At 43.0% G+C, this 14,413-nt stretch overlaps 1 protein-coding gene across 6 annotated transcripts in view; it reads right to left on the reverse strand.

Moving 5' to 3' along the window:
- Positions 1–11,346: 11,346 nt before the first annotated feature.
- GTF2H1 (general transcription factor IIH subunit 1) overlaps positions 11,347–14,413 on the reverse strand; it is a 34,178-nt gene continuing 31,111 nt past the window's right edge. For all 6 annotated transcript variants that reach the window (XM_044426062.1, XM_044426063.1, XM_044426060.1 and 3 more), the window contains one exon: positions 11,347–13,847. In XM_044426062.1, coding sequence (XP_044281997.1) covers positions 13,761–13,847 — 87 coding nt within the window. In that variant the 3' untranslated portion in view covers positions 11,347–13,760. The remainder of the gene's footprint in view (positions 13,848–14,413) is intronic.

Here is a 14,413-nt window from a genome sequence, read left to right on the forward strand (position 1 = left end):
CCAGCACCCCTTGCCTGCTCCTGCTGACGAGAGATCCCAGGTCCACAGAGTGTTCTCAGAGTGTCCTGAGGTCGTATCCTGGTTTTCTCCCTTGTTCAGGGGTTAATTAAATATATCAATATGAAATATTGTGAACACTTTATGATATGGAAATGTAATTCATTGTGCAGTTTCATGTCAGAGTCCTCATGTGGCCTTTGAGGTATGAGAAGTTGGACCACCCTCATCTGAACCATGAAGTGTCCCTCTCAGATCCTTACCATGTAAGCTGCACAAAAGATATTGAGTTCATTTGCTTGTGATGCTGACCCATTCCAACAATAAGCCATAGTGAGTTCGCTGTTAGAAGAGCAACCCATAATGAGCCCAGCAGATGTTCAGGCTTCCTGTGGGATGTTGGCCATCTCTTCCCCACCTGGGCACTTCCATGGGAGGAGCAGGTCTTTCCTCCAGGCCATTTTTGGCTTGCTGCAGTTCTTTCTCTTTTATTTTTCCCCCCAGTTGATCACAGAAATTGCCTTCAGGACAGTTTTTGTAATCCCCCTATTGGCAGTTTTGAGCCATCCCCTCAAACCACCCCAGTGGCACTCTGGAAGGCATGCCCTGCCTCTTAAACAAATGTGCACAATTCTTTGGCTGGGGTCACCTTTGGGTGGGGGGCAGGATCCGAGAAGCAAGATCCTGTAACTCGTGGGCCATTTCGGTGTGTCCCTCCATGTGTCTGCCAAACACACAGAAGGGGCAAGACTGCCCCCTCCTGGCCTGCCATGGCACTGCCACACCTTGCTGGCTACAGGCAAGGCCTTCACATATTTCAGACTGCTCTGCAGTGAAACTCCACAAATGCGCCCAGTGCTCAGATAACTTAATTCTAGCCTGGCTACTCATGTTCCGGATGATAATTTCTGCTAATGAGCCACTTAGGTAAGACCAGTGATTTTGACCGAGTCTTTTGCACATAAGATGCCTGACTTTTTGCAATTAAAGGTAACACAAAGATTTAAAAATCGGAACCACAGAACTTGCGGTAATTTGTTGGATTACAGCTAGTGGATCAAATGGACCTCTCACTGTTTCAGTCTTTATAAAATGATGTCATAGGAGGCAGAAGCATGGAAAAAGTACATAACACAGGTTCAGGTACTTAACACTGCTTTCTTGGGCTTTGGTGCTCTGAGTCTAATCTCTTAGAACTGCTTCTCTTACAACCCCGGGGCATACTTGTCTCTGGTACTGTTGCATTGAGACTGGGACAGTATTGAATCCAGAGAATATCTTGAGTCTACACAGACTCATATTCTGGGCCTTTAAATCTCATGGGGGAAAAGGACTGAAGGCTACAAAAGAAAAAATCCAAGAGAACAGGAGGAAATAAATGGGTTGTGGGTATACACATCTTAACCATGTGATTGCTTTAAAATGTTTAGATTGTCTTAAGTTCCCAAGCGTATTTGCATGGAAGCAAAACTTCTCAGTCCAACCTATGACTGTGGGTACGGTCCTATGCATTTTTGGACAGAGAAAGTCCTAAACTGCCAGCATTTCTCATCCGGTCATGTTGACTGGGAGATGCTGGGAGTTGCAGGGCTTTTCCCCTGGAACTGCATTCAAGCCTTCTGCTGAAAGAAGTCCAACACTCCTGGACTGATAGAAGTAATAGGTGTGAAAGGATGATTTGAAACAAGGGAGTAAAGAGATTTAAAAGGGTAACAAAGAAAATTACTTAGCCCAAAGGAGGGGAGGGGCTAAAATCAGATAGCACAAGGTATGGGGAAACAGGCATGTAGACAGGAGGGCCAAATGCTTCCTGATTGTTTATTGACAAGCTGGGCAGAACAAAATGAGCCTATTGTAGCCCACCAGGGGCAGGGCTGGATTGGGAAGAAGGGCCGGTGTTGGGGCAGTGTGGGGTAGGCGGGCAGAAAGAGTGTAAACTCTCAGTACCCTATTAGCCAATTAGGGGAAAGGAGGAGGGAACAAGTGGCCAGGAGCAGGGTTCAAAAGGGGTGTGTGAACATGTGCTCAGGTGAACAGAAAAATGGGAAGGAAACCATTCTTTTCTGTTCCCTTCATTTAAAAAGAACTCTCTGCAAGCCTGGACTATTTTTCTCTTCCGATGGAAAGGAAGGAGTGTTCATAACAGAAGCGCCTGCTCTGCTGCAACCTCCTGTTTCAGGAAAGCAGGTCTGGGAATGATCTGGGCCTGCAATACTGGAAAAGAATAATTGCAGGTGGAGCTGCACAGTACTGATCTAGGTAGACCGATGGGAAGCTGTTCAAGGCAGCTTTGTATGCATGTGGCCAATCAGTGATACCAAATCATGAGCTCAGAAACATAGGAACAGATGGGGTCTTCCAGGCCATCTAGTCTGACCCCCAGCTCCAGCCAGCTCCACTCATGACATGCCTACCAAGTGCAGCGGGGTTGCTTCCTCTCCAGACCAGTACACATCTTCTCGCCCAGCAGGGCTGGATCTCTCCACCAGCTCCCATTCTGGCCCATCCCTGCCAGGTTCTCTGCATTCTGGGGATCCCAAGGGGCTGTAATGCAGACACCCCTCTACAGCCTTGTTATCCATAAGACTTTAGACTCAGGCTATGCTGGCTTCTTGACTTGAGCCTCCGTGCCTGCTTCACTTTTAAAAAACATCTTGACTGATAAAGTATCACAGACTCATAGCATAGTAGAGTTGGAAGGTCCCAAGAAGGCCATTGGGTCCAACCCGCAGCTGGTGCAAGACACCAAGTTTCATTGAGTTAAAGTGGAGATCTCAAAAGCCTACATTTTTTTTTTTTTTTGTGACTGTTGAGTTGCCTTTGATTTTTTAAAAAGGTAAATAACTTGTTGGACCCTTCCATATGGGCAGCATCTGGTGATCCTCTGACTGTCCCATATATTGGGGAACAGGCAGCGATGAGGCAAACATTCACTGCTACTGAGGCACAAGCAAAGGCAAGGCAGTGGAACCAAACGCCGTCCTGTTTAAGGTTGGAATTGGTGCAGTAAAGGGCAACAAGGATGGTGGCTGGTTTGCAGGGTAAGCCATATGAGAAGAGGCGGAACGAGCTGGGTCATTTCATTAGATCCAGTGTGGGATAGTGGTTAGAAAGTTGGATTGGGACTCAGGTGATCCGGATTCTACTCCCTGCTCAGCCATAGAGCTCACTGGGTCAGATGCCACAATGTGCTGCTGTTTGGGCTTGGGTACCTCCACATGTCTGACACAAAGTAAATGGCTTATTAACAATGTTTGCAACCCTCTCATGATCTTAATGGGTTGGAAAGCATCAAGAGAGAAAATTACCTTACAGAACTACCCAGATTGTTCTGGAAAAGGCAGTCGTGGGCCGTTAGGAACTGCCTCACCAAAGAAGGGGCCCAGATTAGTAACACCTGAATACATGCATAGCCTGGTTGGGAATGGGTGTGAAATAAATTGGGCTACAAGTGATCAGTTGTCTCCCTGATAGTTTCTTTGGCAGTCCATCTATCCATCTTAAGCAGGCTGCAAAAAGGCTCTTTTGATTTTCAAGCAGGGTTTCCAGCTGACAGCCAGAAGGAAAAATGGTCCCATTGAAGCCACTTGCCACCCTCATGCTTTGAGGGTGACTATAAAAATGCTGAACACCACTGCTGCTTGAGCAAAAGTTATCCTACTGGTTTACTTAGCACACGCTAGAACCTACCAATGTGCATTCGGAGCCAGGCGGCTACGCCAGCCCTCCCCAGCGCATCATCTGAGAAGGGTGTGGAATCCGCAGCCACTGCAGAATGCCGCAGCCAGATGGCTGCCAGCGCCCAGGGCAGTGATCCTGTTACGGCTTCCTTTTCTGTGAAGCTTTGGGCACGTCTGCCTCGATCCCAAGTCCTCTGTAACTTAGTTAACTAAACCTAAGCACATGCAACCAAACTGTTCCCATATAGTATACCCTTTTGTTTATCCACACCTCCTCTGTTGCTTCCGTTTTCAGATTTTAGACTGTCAGTTCCTTGGGGCAAAGTTCTGTCCTTTCCTATTCTGTAAAGCTACAAGGCAACACTGGTACCTTGGCTCATTTATTTCCAAAGCATGAAACAAATATTTTTGTTCCCCTTCCTTGCTTTTGAAAATGGGTTGCAGTGCTGATGTGGCTTCTTCTGCTATCACTATACCTTATTTATCATGTATTGTTCATGTGCGTATTATTTTGTTGGGATTTTTTTAAAAAAATTGATGTTTTCATTTTATAAGCTTCTTTGAAGGCTTTTTGGGGTGGAGGGGGCATGCAAGGCAGCCTGAAACACATATTTAAAGATAGATTTCAGATGTTGCAGATTACAGGAGGGGTTTTGCCCAAGGTGCTGCTATATGGATGTGCTGAGGAGGGCTCATTTACAGAGGAGATGTACTTGCTGCCTCCCTAGGTTGCATAAACCTTCCCTGCCTGTCATTTTATAAACAAAGCACTTTTCACATTTCAAAATACCTTTTGAAACAAAATACATTTCAAGAGATCTTTCTCAGTTCCCAGTTGCCTTTCTGGGCAATTTCCTCAAACACATCATGTCCAAAACATACTGTTTGTTGCAAATTCCTTTACCAAAAATCCCGCCTCAAGCCACATAGCAGATGGGTAGCCAGGAAGGGCCAACTCAAGAGACATTCCTTCTAAATGCTGGAATAGAAATAGGCATTCAGGAATGTGGCTCATGGAACAAGGCTCAAGGATGAACAAAACATCAGAGGGTGAATAGCATTATGTCAATGGGGCCATCATTTCTCCTTGTCTTTTTGTTTTAGAGTGAGGGGTGCTGGAAATCCAAACTTTGACTCAAGGATGTTAATGTTCCTCAATGGTCCCCCTTCAGGGATGGGGCCTTCTGAGCAGATTTTGTAATCAAAGCAGCTGTTTCTGCAATTGGAATAGCAGTGAAGCACAAAATCTGCTGCCTTTTTCCAGGTCAGCTTATGGGTCCAGTTTAGGTTGGCCACTTGTGAATCATCAAAAGAAGGGTGCATGCATCACTAACACGAGGGCAGCTAATTGCCTAAGATTTGCATGTATGGAGGCAAATGTAGAAACACTGTGCTTCACTGCAGGGTAAAATGACCTGACCTGGGTGCCTCCTGCTTGCTGTTGTTGTTAGTTGTGAAGTTGCATCGACCCATCACGACCCCATGGGCAACATTCCTCCAGGCCTTCCTGTCCTCCCCCATCCCAGGGAGTCAACTTAAGTTCACACCAACTGCTTCAGTGACTCCATCTAGCCACCTCATTCTCTGCTGTCCCCTTCTCCTTTTGCCATCAATTATTCCCAGCATTAGGCTCTTCTCCAGTGAATCCTTCCTTCTCATTAGGTGGTCAAAGTGTTTGAGTTTCATCTTCAGTATCTGGCCTTCTAATTTGCACCATTGCTCAGGTGCAAATTCTTGATGGGCCATTGTTCTTACAGTTCTCTCTCTTTGTCCTGGGCACTGATGACTGCCCTTCCAATAGGACACCTTCAAACAGAGGACAGTACTTCTGCAGCCTTCTAGTGGAGGTCAGTCCCCTGTGAAGGAGGGCACATGGCCACCATCTTGCCCCATCTTCTCTGCTCTGACTGCTAGCAGTTTACCATGTCCTTGGACATGGAGAGGTAAGAGCTTGCTGATGGTGAAGAATCATGGGTTGCAGGCCTCCCTTCTTTCTGGGGAGCTGATGTGCTGGAGAAAACCTGTTGCCATGGAAGCAGGTGGCTAGCATATTTGTAAAGATACCAACTATTATAAAGATGCCCTCAGACTTGTCCAAGGAATCCAAATCCAGCTAAGGCTGCCCATGAACTTCCTACTGCTGGAGGAAGTGGAGATCATCTAACTCTATGGTGGAGTCTTTTTTAGACAGAGTGCATTAGTGCAAATGGTTTGAAAGCAGCAACTATAAATAAACCTTATACTTCTTCTGTGAGTACACTGTGTGCTTGTCATTGCATTCGTAGCAAAATATGGAGACAATTTTATCTCTTTTACGGGGGCTTCATTTAAGAAACACTGCAATGCAACTCCTCCCCACCCATGTCAGAGGCAGTCCAGGCAATGCAAGGATTATAGATAAAAAGGTATTTAGGAAAAACTGTGTGCCCTGCATATGGCCTTCAAGCTTCAAGTTGCATTCAGGCATCAGCAGGCATCAGGTTGTAGTCAGACATTCACATTTAACTGCAAGACAAATGCAAACACAACGCTGTTGCATTGAAACCATCCTGAATGCAAACTGGTAACCTGTGCAACCCAAAAGAACATTGCAAGAAAGTGGGTAAGACAGTCCCATCAGCACTTCATCTCTGCTGTTCTGTTTCCTTCAACATCACTGGTACCCAGGTGAGGAACACATGCCCGCACCACAGGAATGTGCCAAAACACAAAAGAAGGGAGAGGTGCGCAGTACCTGCGGTGTAATAGGGCATCCTCCTCTTTGAAATCCTCGAGGATGTCTTGGCTTTCTTAGGACGTCAGTGGCGGCAAAGATGGCTGCAGGAGTCAGATGAGGCCTCCGTGTAGAGGCCCAAAATGATCCAGTCCATGTCAGGGCCAGGCGGAGATGGGCCCAAGCATTTTGTCAGGATTCCCATCATGCCACAGATACTCGTGGCATGTAGCAGCACCTAACAACGAACGCTGCTGTTTGTCGCAGCATGAATGACACTGTTTGGTCAGCTAATAAGCATATGATACAAATCGGTGAGCTGCTGTCTTGACGTGCTCTCTTGGGTCATCTGTCAGGGATTGCATCCTGTTGGAAAGCCAGGCCAAAACCAGAAATGGGTGGGGTCACCTCTGTGCTCCCCTCCTGGTGGTCTGCTGGAGAAGACCTCACTCTTGCCAGAGGTCTGAACTGACTGCTATCAGAAAATTTGGGCGATTGGATCATTAGGTGGGAGCAGGCATGTTGCCCCCCCTGGGTATAAATGGAGAGCGACAGTAACAACTAGCCTGCCACACTCACAGTACCTTGTTTGCAGAATGAACAATGCAATCATGTGAGGTTGCAAGCAGGATCTTTTTAAAAAAGTGCTCTCTGGAGTTAAAAATTACACAAGAGGTTTTACAGTATAATTTATTTCACCTGTTTAATACTGCCTGGATTTCATGGCTGTATAGTATCATATAAAATAAAGTAAAAATTCATATGGTCAGCTTAAAAGGTATAGGTCTGAGATGCTTTGAGTTTTAAAATGCAGACAGCTTGAATGGGCTGAGAAGCAAACAGACTTTCCATGAAATGCTTTCAGCTTCATGTTGTATGCGTCAGCCTGGGCAAATCAATCTACATTCTGCATTGGTATGGACAGAGAAGAGGGAAACATTTTCTCTTTCTCCCGTAACACTTGAACCCAGGGTCATTTCATAAAGCTGATTGGTGGGAGGTTTAGAACAGATAAAAGGAAGCACTTCTTTGTGCAGCATATATGGAATTTGCTGCCATGGGAAGTGATGGCCTCCAATCTGGATGACTTTAAAATGGGATTGAGCAGATCCATGAGGGAGGAGGCTATCGGTAGCCCCTAGCCTTGCTGGCTGTGTGCTGCTTCCTTGACCAGAGGTGGCCTGCCTGGATACACTGGTTGCTAAGGAGCTTGGGCAGGAGGGGGTCTTGCACCCATCCTGCTTGGGGGACCCTGTGGGCAGCTGGTTTGCCAGCATGTGTGGAGAGTGCTGGACTAGCTAGGCCTTTGAACCAATCCACTGTGGCTTTTCCTATGAAACATCCAACCTATTCTCAAGGCATTTGATGCATTGCACTAATCCAGCATCAGACACACACTCAGAGCTTTGGTGATTAACTTAAGGTATTTTGAACATGATTTGCAGACAGACATCAATTTCATTAAAAGCAGCAATGCAGCTGTTTTCTTCCTGGTCTGTGCTCCCCTGACAAAGGCGCTCCACCCCAATACATACTGGGCTCATGAATTAAAAAAACTGACACCTTTGAGACTGTATTTTCATTCTGTTTGTTTTGGCACTTCCTTTCCACTTTTGTGTTTTCCATGCCAGTTAATAAATTGTTTTTAAAAATTAATCTTGTGTTCACATGCGCCATTCAAAAGGTAGACTATGAAAGCCTCAGCACATGGGCAAGAACAGTACAAGAGAGCTGCCTCTTGGACAGTCTGTGTTGCTATGACTCCTGTTGTGAATGGTTACATTTCATTTTTAGAAAGTCACTTCAATAAACATCACCTCCTTGGAGCAAGGATTTGTTTCCATGGTAGGAAGGGGCTCTGCTTTCCTTTTCAGGATTGTGTTTGTGCCACAAGGGACAGATGGCTTTACAGCAACACAACGGAAAGGCAGAGACTGTCACAATATTTCATAGCTATGTGGCATGAGCGCTTAGCTTTATGAATCTGTGCACAGAACCAGTGTTTTGTCCAACATGAGCAGCTTAATTTGAAAGAAGCCCACAAATATTCAACATGAACTGGTAAAAGCCAGAATACATCATTTTCTTGGAGACTTTCTGAAAAGGAAAACACTACATTGCTTTCCAGAAGTGTACAGCCCAATGTTAAAGTATTACTGTGGCCAGCACCAAGATAAAATTATTACATTGATACCAATCCTTTCTTCCTCTCAAAAGCAACCCAAGGCAGCTTACAAAGTTCTCCTCTCAATTTCATCCTCACAATAACAACCCTGTGTGATGGCTTAGGCTGAGAGGGAGTAAGTGGCCCCAGGTCACCAGTGGATTGCATGGTTGAGCGGGGATTAGGACCTCCACAGCATCGCCGCTGGATCTTAAGAGATGCTTGGGTTAATACAGAGAACGACTCTCCAAAAGCATGCCAAGGAGAGCTACAGAGAGTTTTGGACAGCACCCTGATCTAAACCTGGAAGTCAGTTCAATCGCCACAGCATTGGTTGGCTACATTGATTCTCCCCCTCCCCAGCTGCCCAACAAGTGGTAGGTAGAAGCCGAATCTTCCAAGGGTATTCAAGGGCTGCCGATACCAAACCCACTGCAGGAGTCCATCAGAGTCATTACCAAGGCATAGATGGTCATCAGGTCCTCACACTCCAGAAAAGGCCACACTTCGAATTAGAAGACCTCTTACTGGAATCACTGGAATTAGAAGACTGCCTGTCACCTGAGGATGTATCAACAGCAGCAGTGCTACAGAGCTTTTCCAGCTGTTGCACATGCTTCATACTGAAAACCATTTGCCCTACTGAGTGTCATGTTGCCTAGTCAGTGCATATTTGCCCTCATATGGAATCATAGTTGCCAGTGATAAGGACAAAGACTACAGCCCTGTGTCAAATGCAAAAAACAAACACACTCATCCTCAGAGTTGGACATCAGTACTATATTGATGAGATTTCAGAGTCCAGGTCACTGGGTCAATAGTCCCAGTAGCCAGATTAAGGGAACACAGAGCAATGCTATTAAATATGCTGCTTATGGTAATTATTAGGGGTGGCTCCTTCAGGAGCACTGCATTTTTAATGAAATGCCTACAAACTGCATTCCCTCATGAGACGGTACTGTTATCACTGCAGTAATTGGGGGAAGACCATTAAAGGATATTATGGCTCTCCTGTGGATGAGATATGCAGCTCAGGAACAATTAAGCCAATGGAGCGGGAAAGTGTTAATTCTATCTTTGCAGTCAAAAGACACCTCGCATGCTCCCCCTCCCCAATCTTTATTATGCTTCCTCAAAGTTTCTCTTTCACAGGGCTTCTGGGTGAGATGCCCTGACTTGCACAGACTATATACATTTTAAGGCACTTTTGACCAAATCAAGAGAACTGTACTTTAAACTTAATATAAGGGTGAGATGGTGGGATCTCAAGTATGTTGGAACCACTCTGGATTATTTTATACTATTGATTTTATGGTCTTGTGAGGACCCCTGTAGGTAGCTGTATGCATTGCTTCGAACTTTTCTTCAGTCCTATGTAGTACTTGATTTACGACCACTTACATGTTTCTGATATTTTCAGCAAACTGTTTGCCAATCCTGAGAAAACAAAGCAAAAAATTCTAAGCATGTAATGTTACATTTTACTCACTTAAATCACAGCATCATGACGACTATGGCAATAAAACTGTGTACATCTGCTGTTCTGGTACTAAATACATCAAGCAGTATCCTATTGTTTGTGCATTAGGAGTAATTATTTGCATAAAGGAGATTTTTGCGGTTTTGCAAGCCCAGTGAAATAAGCAGAAATGCTTGCTTCTGGAGGTCAGCAGAGTTTAAAGGAGAGAATTCCACTGACTATCCCAATCTAGAAATGATACTTTCCATTCCTTTTCAGGGATTTTAGAACCATAAAATCCATCTTGTTCCAGTGGGAGTGTAGCAGTATAGACTACTGTCCATTGTCTTGTAAATAAGATCTTTTAAAAATAGGAAACGAGTTTAACTAAAAAGAATAAAATGATCATCTGTAAGCATGCATTTTGTTTAAAATCTTTTAAAAATGCTACAGTAGGTAGTGCCAGTCTAGAGTGGGCCCAGGTGCTGCCGCCATTCTCTAGTCTTTTCAGGCCTCCACGGGCTCTAGGGGCATGGCAAGGAGTCTTCCAATCCCAGAGCCTGGCCCTAGCTGCACCATTGGTTGGGACACAGCCATTTAGGGTCTCACAGTGCGAAATCATAGTAAGGTCTCTACAGTTTCTGTCACCAGAAAGGTGGTTAAAATTTCTGCAGCAACTTCAGAACAGTCAATCTAGAATCCATCACTAGATTCAGATCTGATCAAAGTGAATGCAGACTTTGTAAAACATGGACACTAGGCTTCCAGGCAGAGCAGCAAATCAATGACAATCCTAGGACAGAGGCTGCATGACAAGGGTAGAACCCATTCCTCTTTGTAAGGCCTTTGCAATATTCTAATTTCAGTGACTCACTTCTGATAAGCATCAGTAGCGTACTTCCACAGGCTTCAGAATGTTCTTCTCATTATGTAATTATGGCAACATTTCAGACATTCAGAGGCAGTTCAAGGTTTCTCCCTGCCATGAATATTTAGTAAGTTCCTGTGGCTTTTGTTTGCAGTAGTAATGAGAACACTGAACATTACAAATACTAGCAGGGCAGCAATAGAAGGGCAGCAATAGAAGCCTAATATATTAATACTGTTATTGTTTTAATTTATTGTTTATTTTATTTGATGTTGTGAGCCGCCCCGAGGCTTCGGCAAGGGGCAGCATAGAAATGTTTTAATAAACAAACAAATAAATAATACATTTAAATGTGATTTGTTATTATGGACTTCTAAAAATTATTCAGATGTATAAACACAATTTTGTTTCTTGAGCTTTGGTGCTTGCTCTGGGTTAAAGTCACAAAATAGACACCCTATAGCATTAACAAGACGACTACAGAATTCAGGTTTATTCTACAGCTTTTCATCAATGCCAGTGATACAAGCTATGAGTTTCTATTAAATACAAATTCTGCTTCAGATTCCAAAGACTGTATGGGTTAACCAAAAACAAACCCAAGCTACCATCACTCAATAGTTTTGGACCATGCTCAAGTACTCAGTGTAGGTAGGACGGCAAGGATAGAGAAGTGCTCTCTAAAGAAAGTGTGCATGAAAATTGTTATCGCCATCTCCTAATAGGAAAAATCTTAGGGTTCTTGTTTGTCAAATAATTAAAAATGACATTCAAAGTGCTTAGGTCTGCTTGGGAATATTTCTACAACTATGGTTTTCTTCAAAACCTTGTACATTTACAACAATCCAAAATATCAGGAAGGAGATGCTTTACCAAATGACCGTCCCTCTAGTTACCTTTCCGAACAATAATTTCAACTAAACCCAGCTTTATAATTCACATCCGCTAATTATTGCTCCAAGAATTGTGCAAAGTATTTTTTCTTATACCTCCGCAGCTGCAAGATCAACTAGAATGTGTGCATGTCAATGTAGCCTTCAAGCCTAACCAAAGGAGTTCTTAATCTGAGAATGTGTTGAAGGAGTTTAAACATGCAGGCAAATACTAACTTTGCTGAAGAGGTGATGCTCAAAGATATGTGTAGTTCAAATCTATCACCGGTACAATGCCAACAAGATCATTAGAATTAATTACACTTCCTTGAGTAGCTTACCCAAGGATACAAGTAATCACATACTACCAGAGCCATATTTCAGAGCCAAATGGAATTCCCATAGCAGCATCAGTTTTTATTATCATGATTAATTGCAGCTTTTCACAAATCACTTAATCTTTTGGGTCTAACATCAAAACAACATGTTTTCCTTTTCTGTAGCAGACAGCAACATGCAGCCTCTTTGAAAAGGCAAGCAGCGTCAAGTTTAAAAATAATGCCTTACATCTACTCCATAATATTTTCATATAGATACAGTGGCCTGCTCAATATTCTGATTGTTGCAAAATTTCAAATCAATGAAATGCACTGTGTAAGCATGTACATACATACACACTCTTACACAAGGAGAAACTCTTCTGATTCAAACTGGTGAGTACTAGAACGCATGAACACTGAAGATGGGAAGCAATTCTTCATGCCAGTACACTTTAAATTAGTAATACAATTCCAGTTCCCTTAATAATCCTTTCTGGGCATGAACACAGTTGCTATATTTCCACTGAATTCCAACCACTGCCACTAAAAGCCATAGTTTATGAGGGAATAAATCATTCATGAAATGTCAATACATCTCATTGCACATTATCTAAGCGATTTGATTGGTCCTAGGAAAAACCGTTAATGAGGAAGACATTAAGACAACAAAATATAAGGAGTCTGACTCCATGGACTATATAAAACAAGTTTACTTTGTTTTAATAAGTCAAGTATTTAATACATGGCAGGTACATCTTAGGTAAGAGTGAATTGTCTCCTGTTTGGACCAGAATGTGGTACAGATTCCAAATATATCTAAAGTACTGTAAATTCACTCTTCAATGATTATCTAGTCGCCAAATATAGCGCTAACAGTCATCAGGAGAGAACTGAGAAAAGCACATTAAAGATAGTTCTTTTTTAAAGATATAAAAAGTTATTACTTCTGTAAGCTTAAGCTTACTTTAAAAATTATTTTTCGCTTCCAAACTAATGTCATACTTAAAAAAAAAACCTGCAGTAGCACACACACTCAAAGGAAAACATGCAATTAATGGCTAGTAAAAATCCTGCATAAAATTTTGCACTTTCTGTCATGTGTGTCTCCTTTGAACACCAAACTTTTTCAGTGCATTGGCTGTTGATTTGTAGGGAAACCTGGCAAAAACACATCTTAGAGCATCTATGCTCTTAGGGAATTTGAGGCAAAACACTCCCTCCATTATATTTAAAATGTTAAACTTGTTTCTAGAAGTACAAACAGAATTCAATAAAATGCCAGGATACAGTGAAGAAAGAAATGTTAAGTTCTACCCTGTGTGATACACTTTAAAAAACTAGACAAACAATCTTGGATTTTATTAATACACCCTTTTAAAGTTTTATTTCTGAAAGCAGCTCTTTACGAAAATCAAAAGCAGTTCCTGAGTAACTGCAGTAAACAGTGTCTTTTTATATATAGACTTTTTTTTGCCACTTAGCTCTTCTGGTTTGGTTCCTTTTAACGCCCTAGTTTTCAAGTTTGACCTCTTTCCAAAAAGTCTGCAGGTTCAGTTAGCATCATTTTCAACAGTCCACATGATGCTGACTTTCCCTGCAATGTCTGTAAGATCTACACACTGAGTAGTTGTGTTCCTACAGCTATTGCAAATTCTTCCCACTCATAAATTTTGCCATCACTATGTCTTCACGTCTTTTTCAGCATACGCCGGGACTGCCAGGTGTGGAATTTATTGTAGGCTGTCTGCAGCATCTCTTCTATGTGACTTATCAGCTGAAAGAGATATAAGGCTTGTTACAACTAACAATAAAATTTATCAATAAGTTGATCAACATCGAAGACTTTTATTCCACCCTTACTTCTAATTACAAAAAGAAATAAATGACCCAGATACTCGTGACATTACAGTGTAGAATGCTAGGATGAAGGTATCATTTCTAGGTGGGTTTATTTCCCGTGTTCCAGGTATTTTTACTGGCCAACAATTACCCAGCGATAGTAAACACAAGTAATATGTAGCTAGCAAGTTAGAAAAGAATTTTAAAGAACTTGCACAGAAGGGAACAACTTTATTCTTATCTTGGACCATAATAACCAAAGTGTAATAGAGAGAAGAAAGCCCCCAGTGGAGAATCAAACACTTGATTCCAGCTGTTTTTCTCTCTGGGGAAAGTTCTACTCAGAATGCTCCTTCCTGTTAGTGGAAGGGGAGAAGAGAGGCGATCTTCATCAACTTCCCCCCTTGTTCTGCAATCCCTAGCACCACCTCTCATCCCTGTTCCAGAGGATCCCCCAATCTTCCAGAACATACTTCAGGGGACATAAAATAGCAGTAGCTG

Source organism: Varanus komodoensis, unplaced genomic scaffold (assembly GCF_004798865.1).
Source record: "Varanus komodoensis strain SLA01 unplaced genomic scaffold, ASM479886v1 scaffold16, whole genome shotgun sequence".
Taxonomy (NCBI): Eukaryota; Metazoa; Chordata; class Lepidosauria; order Squamata; family Varanidae; genus Varanus; species Varanus komodoensis.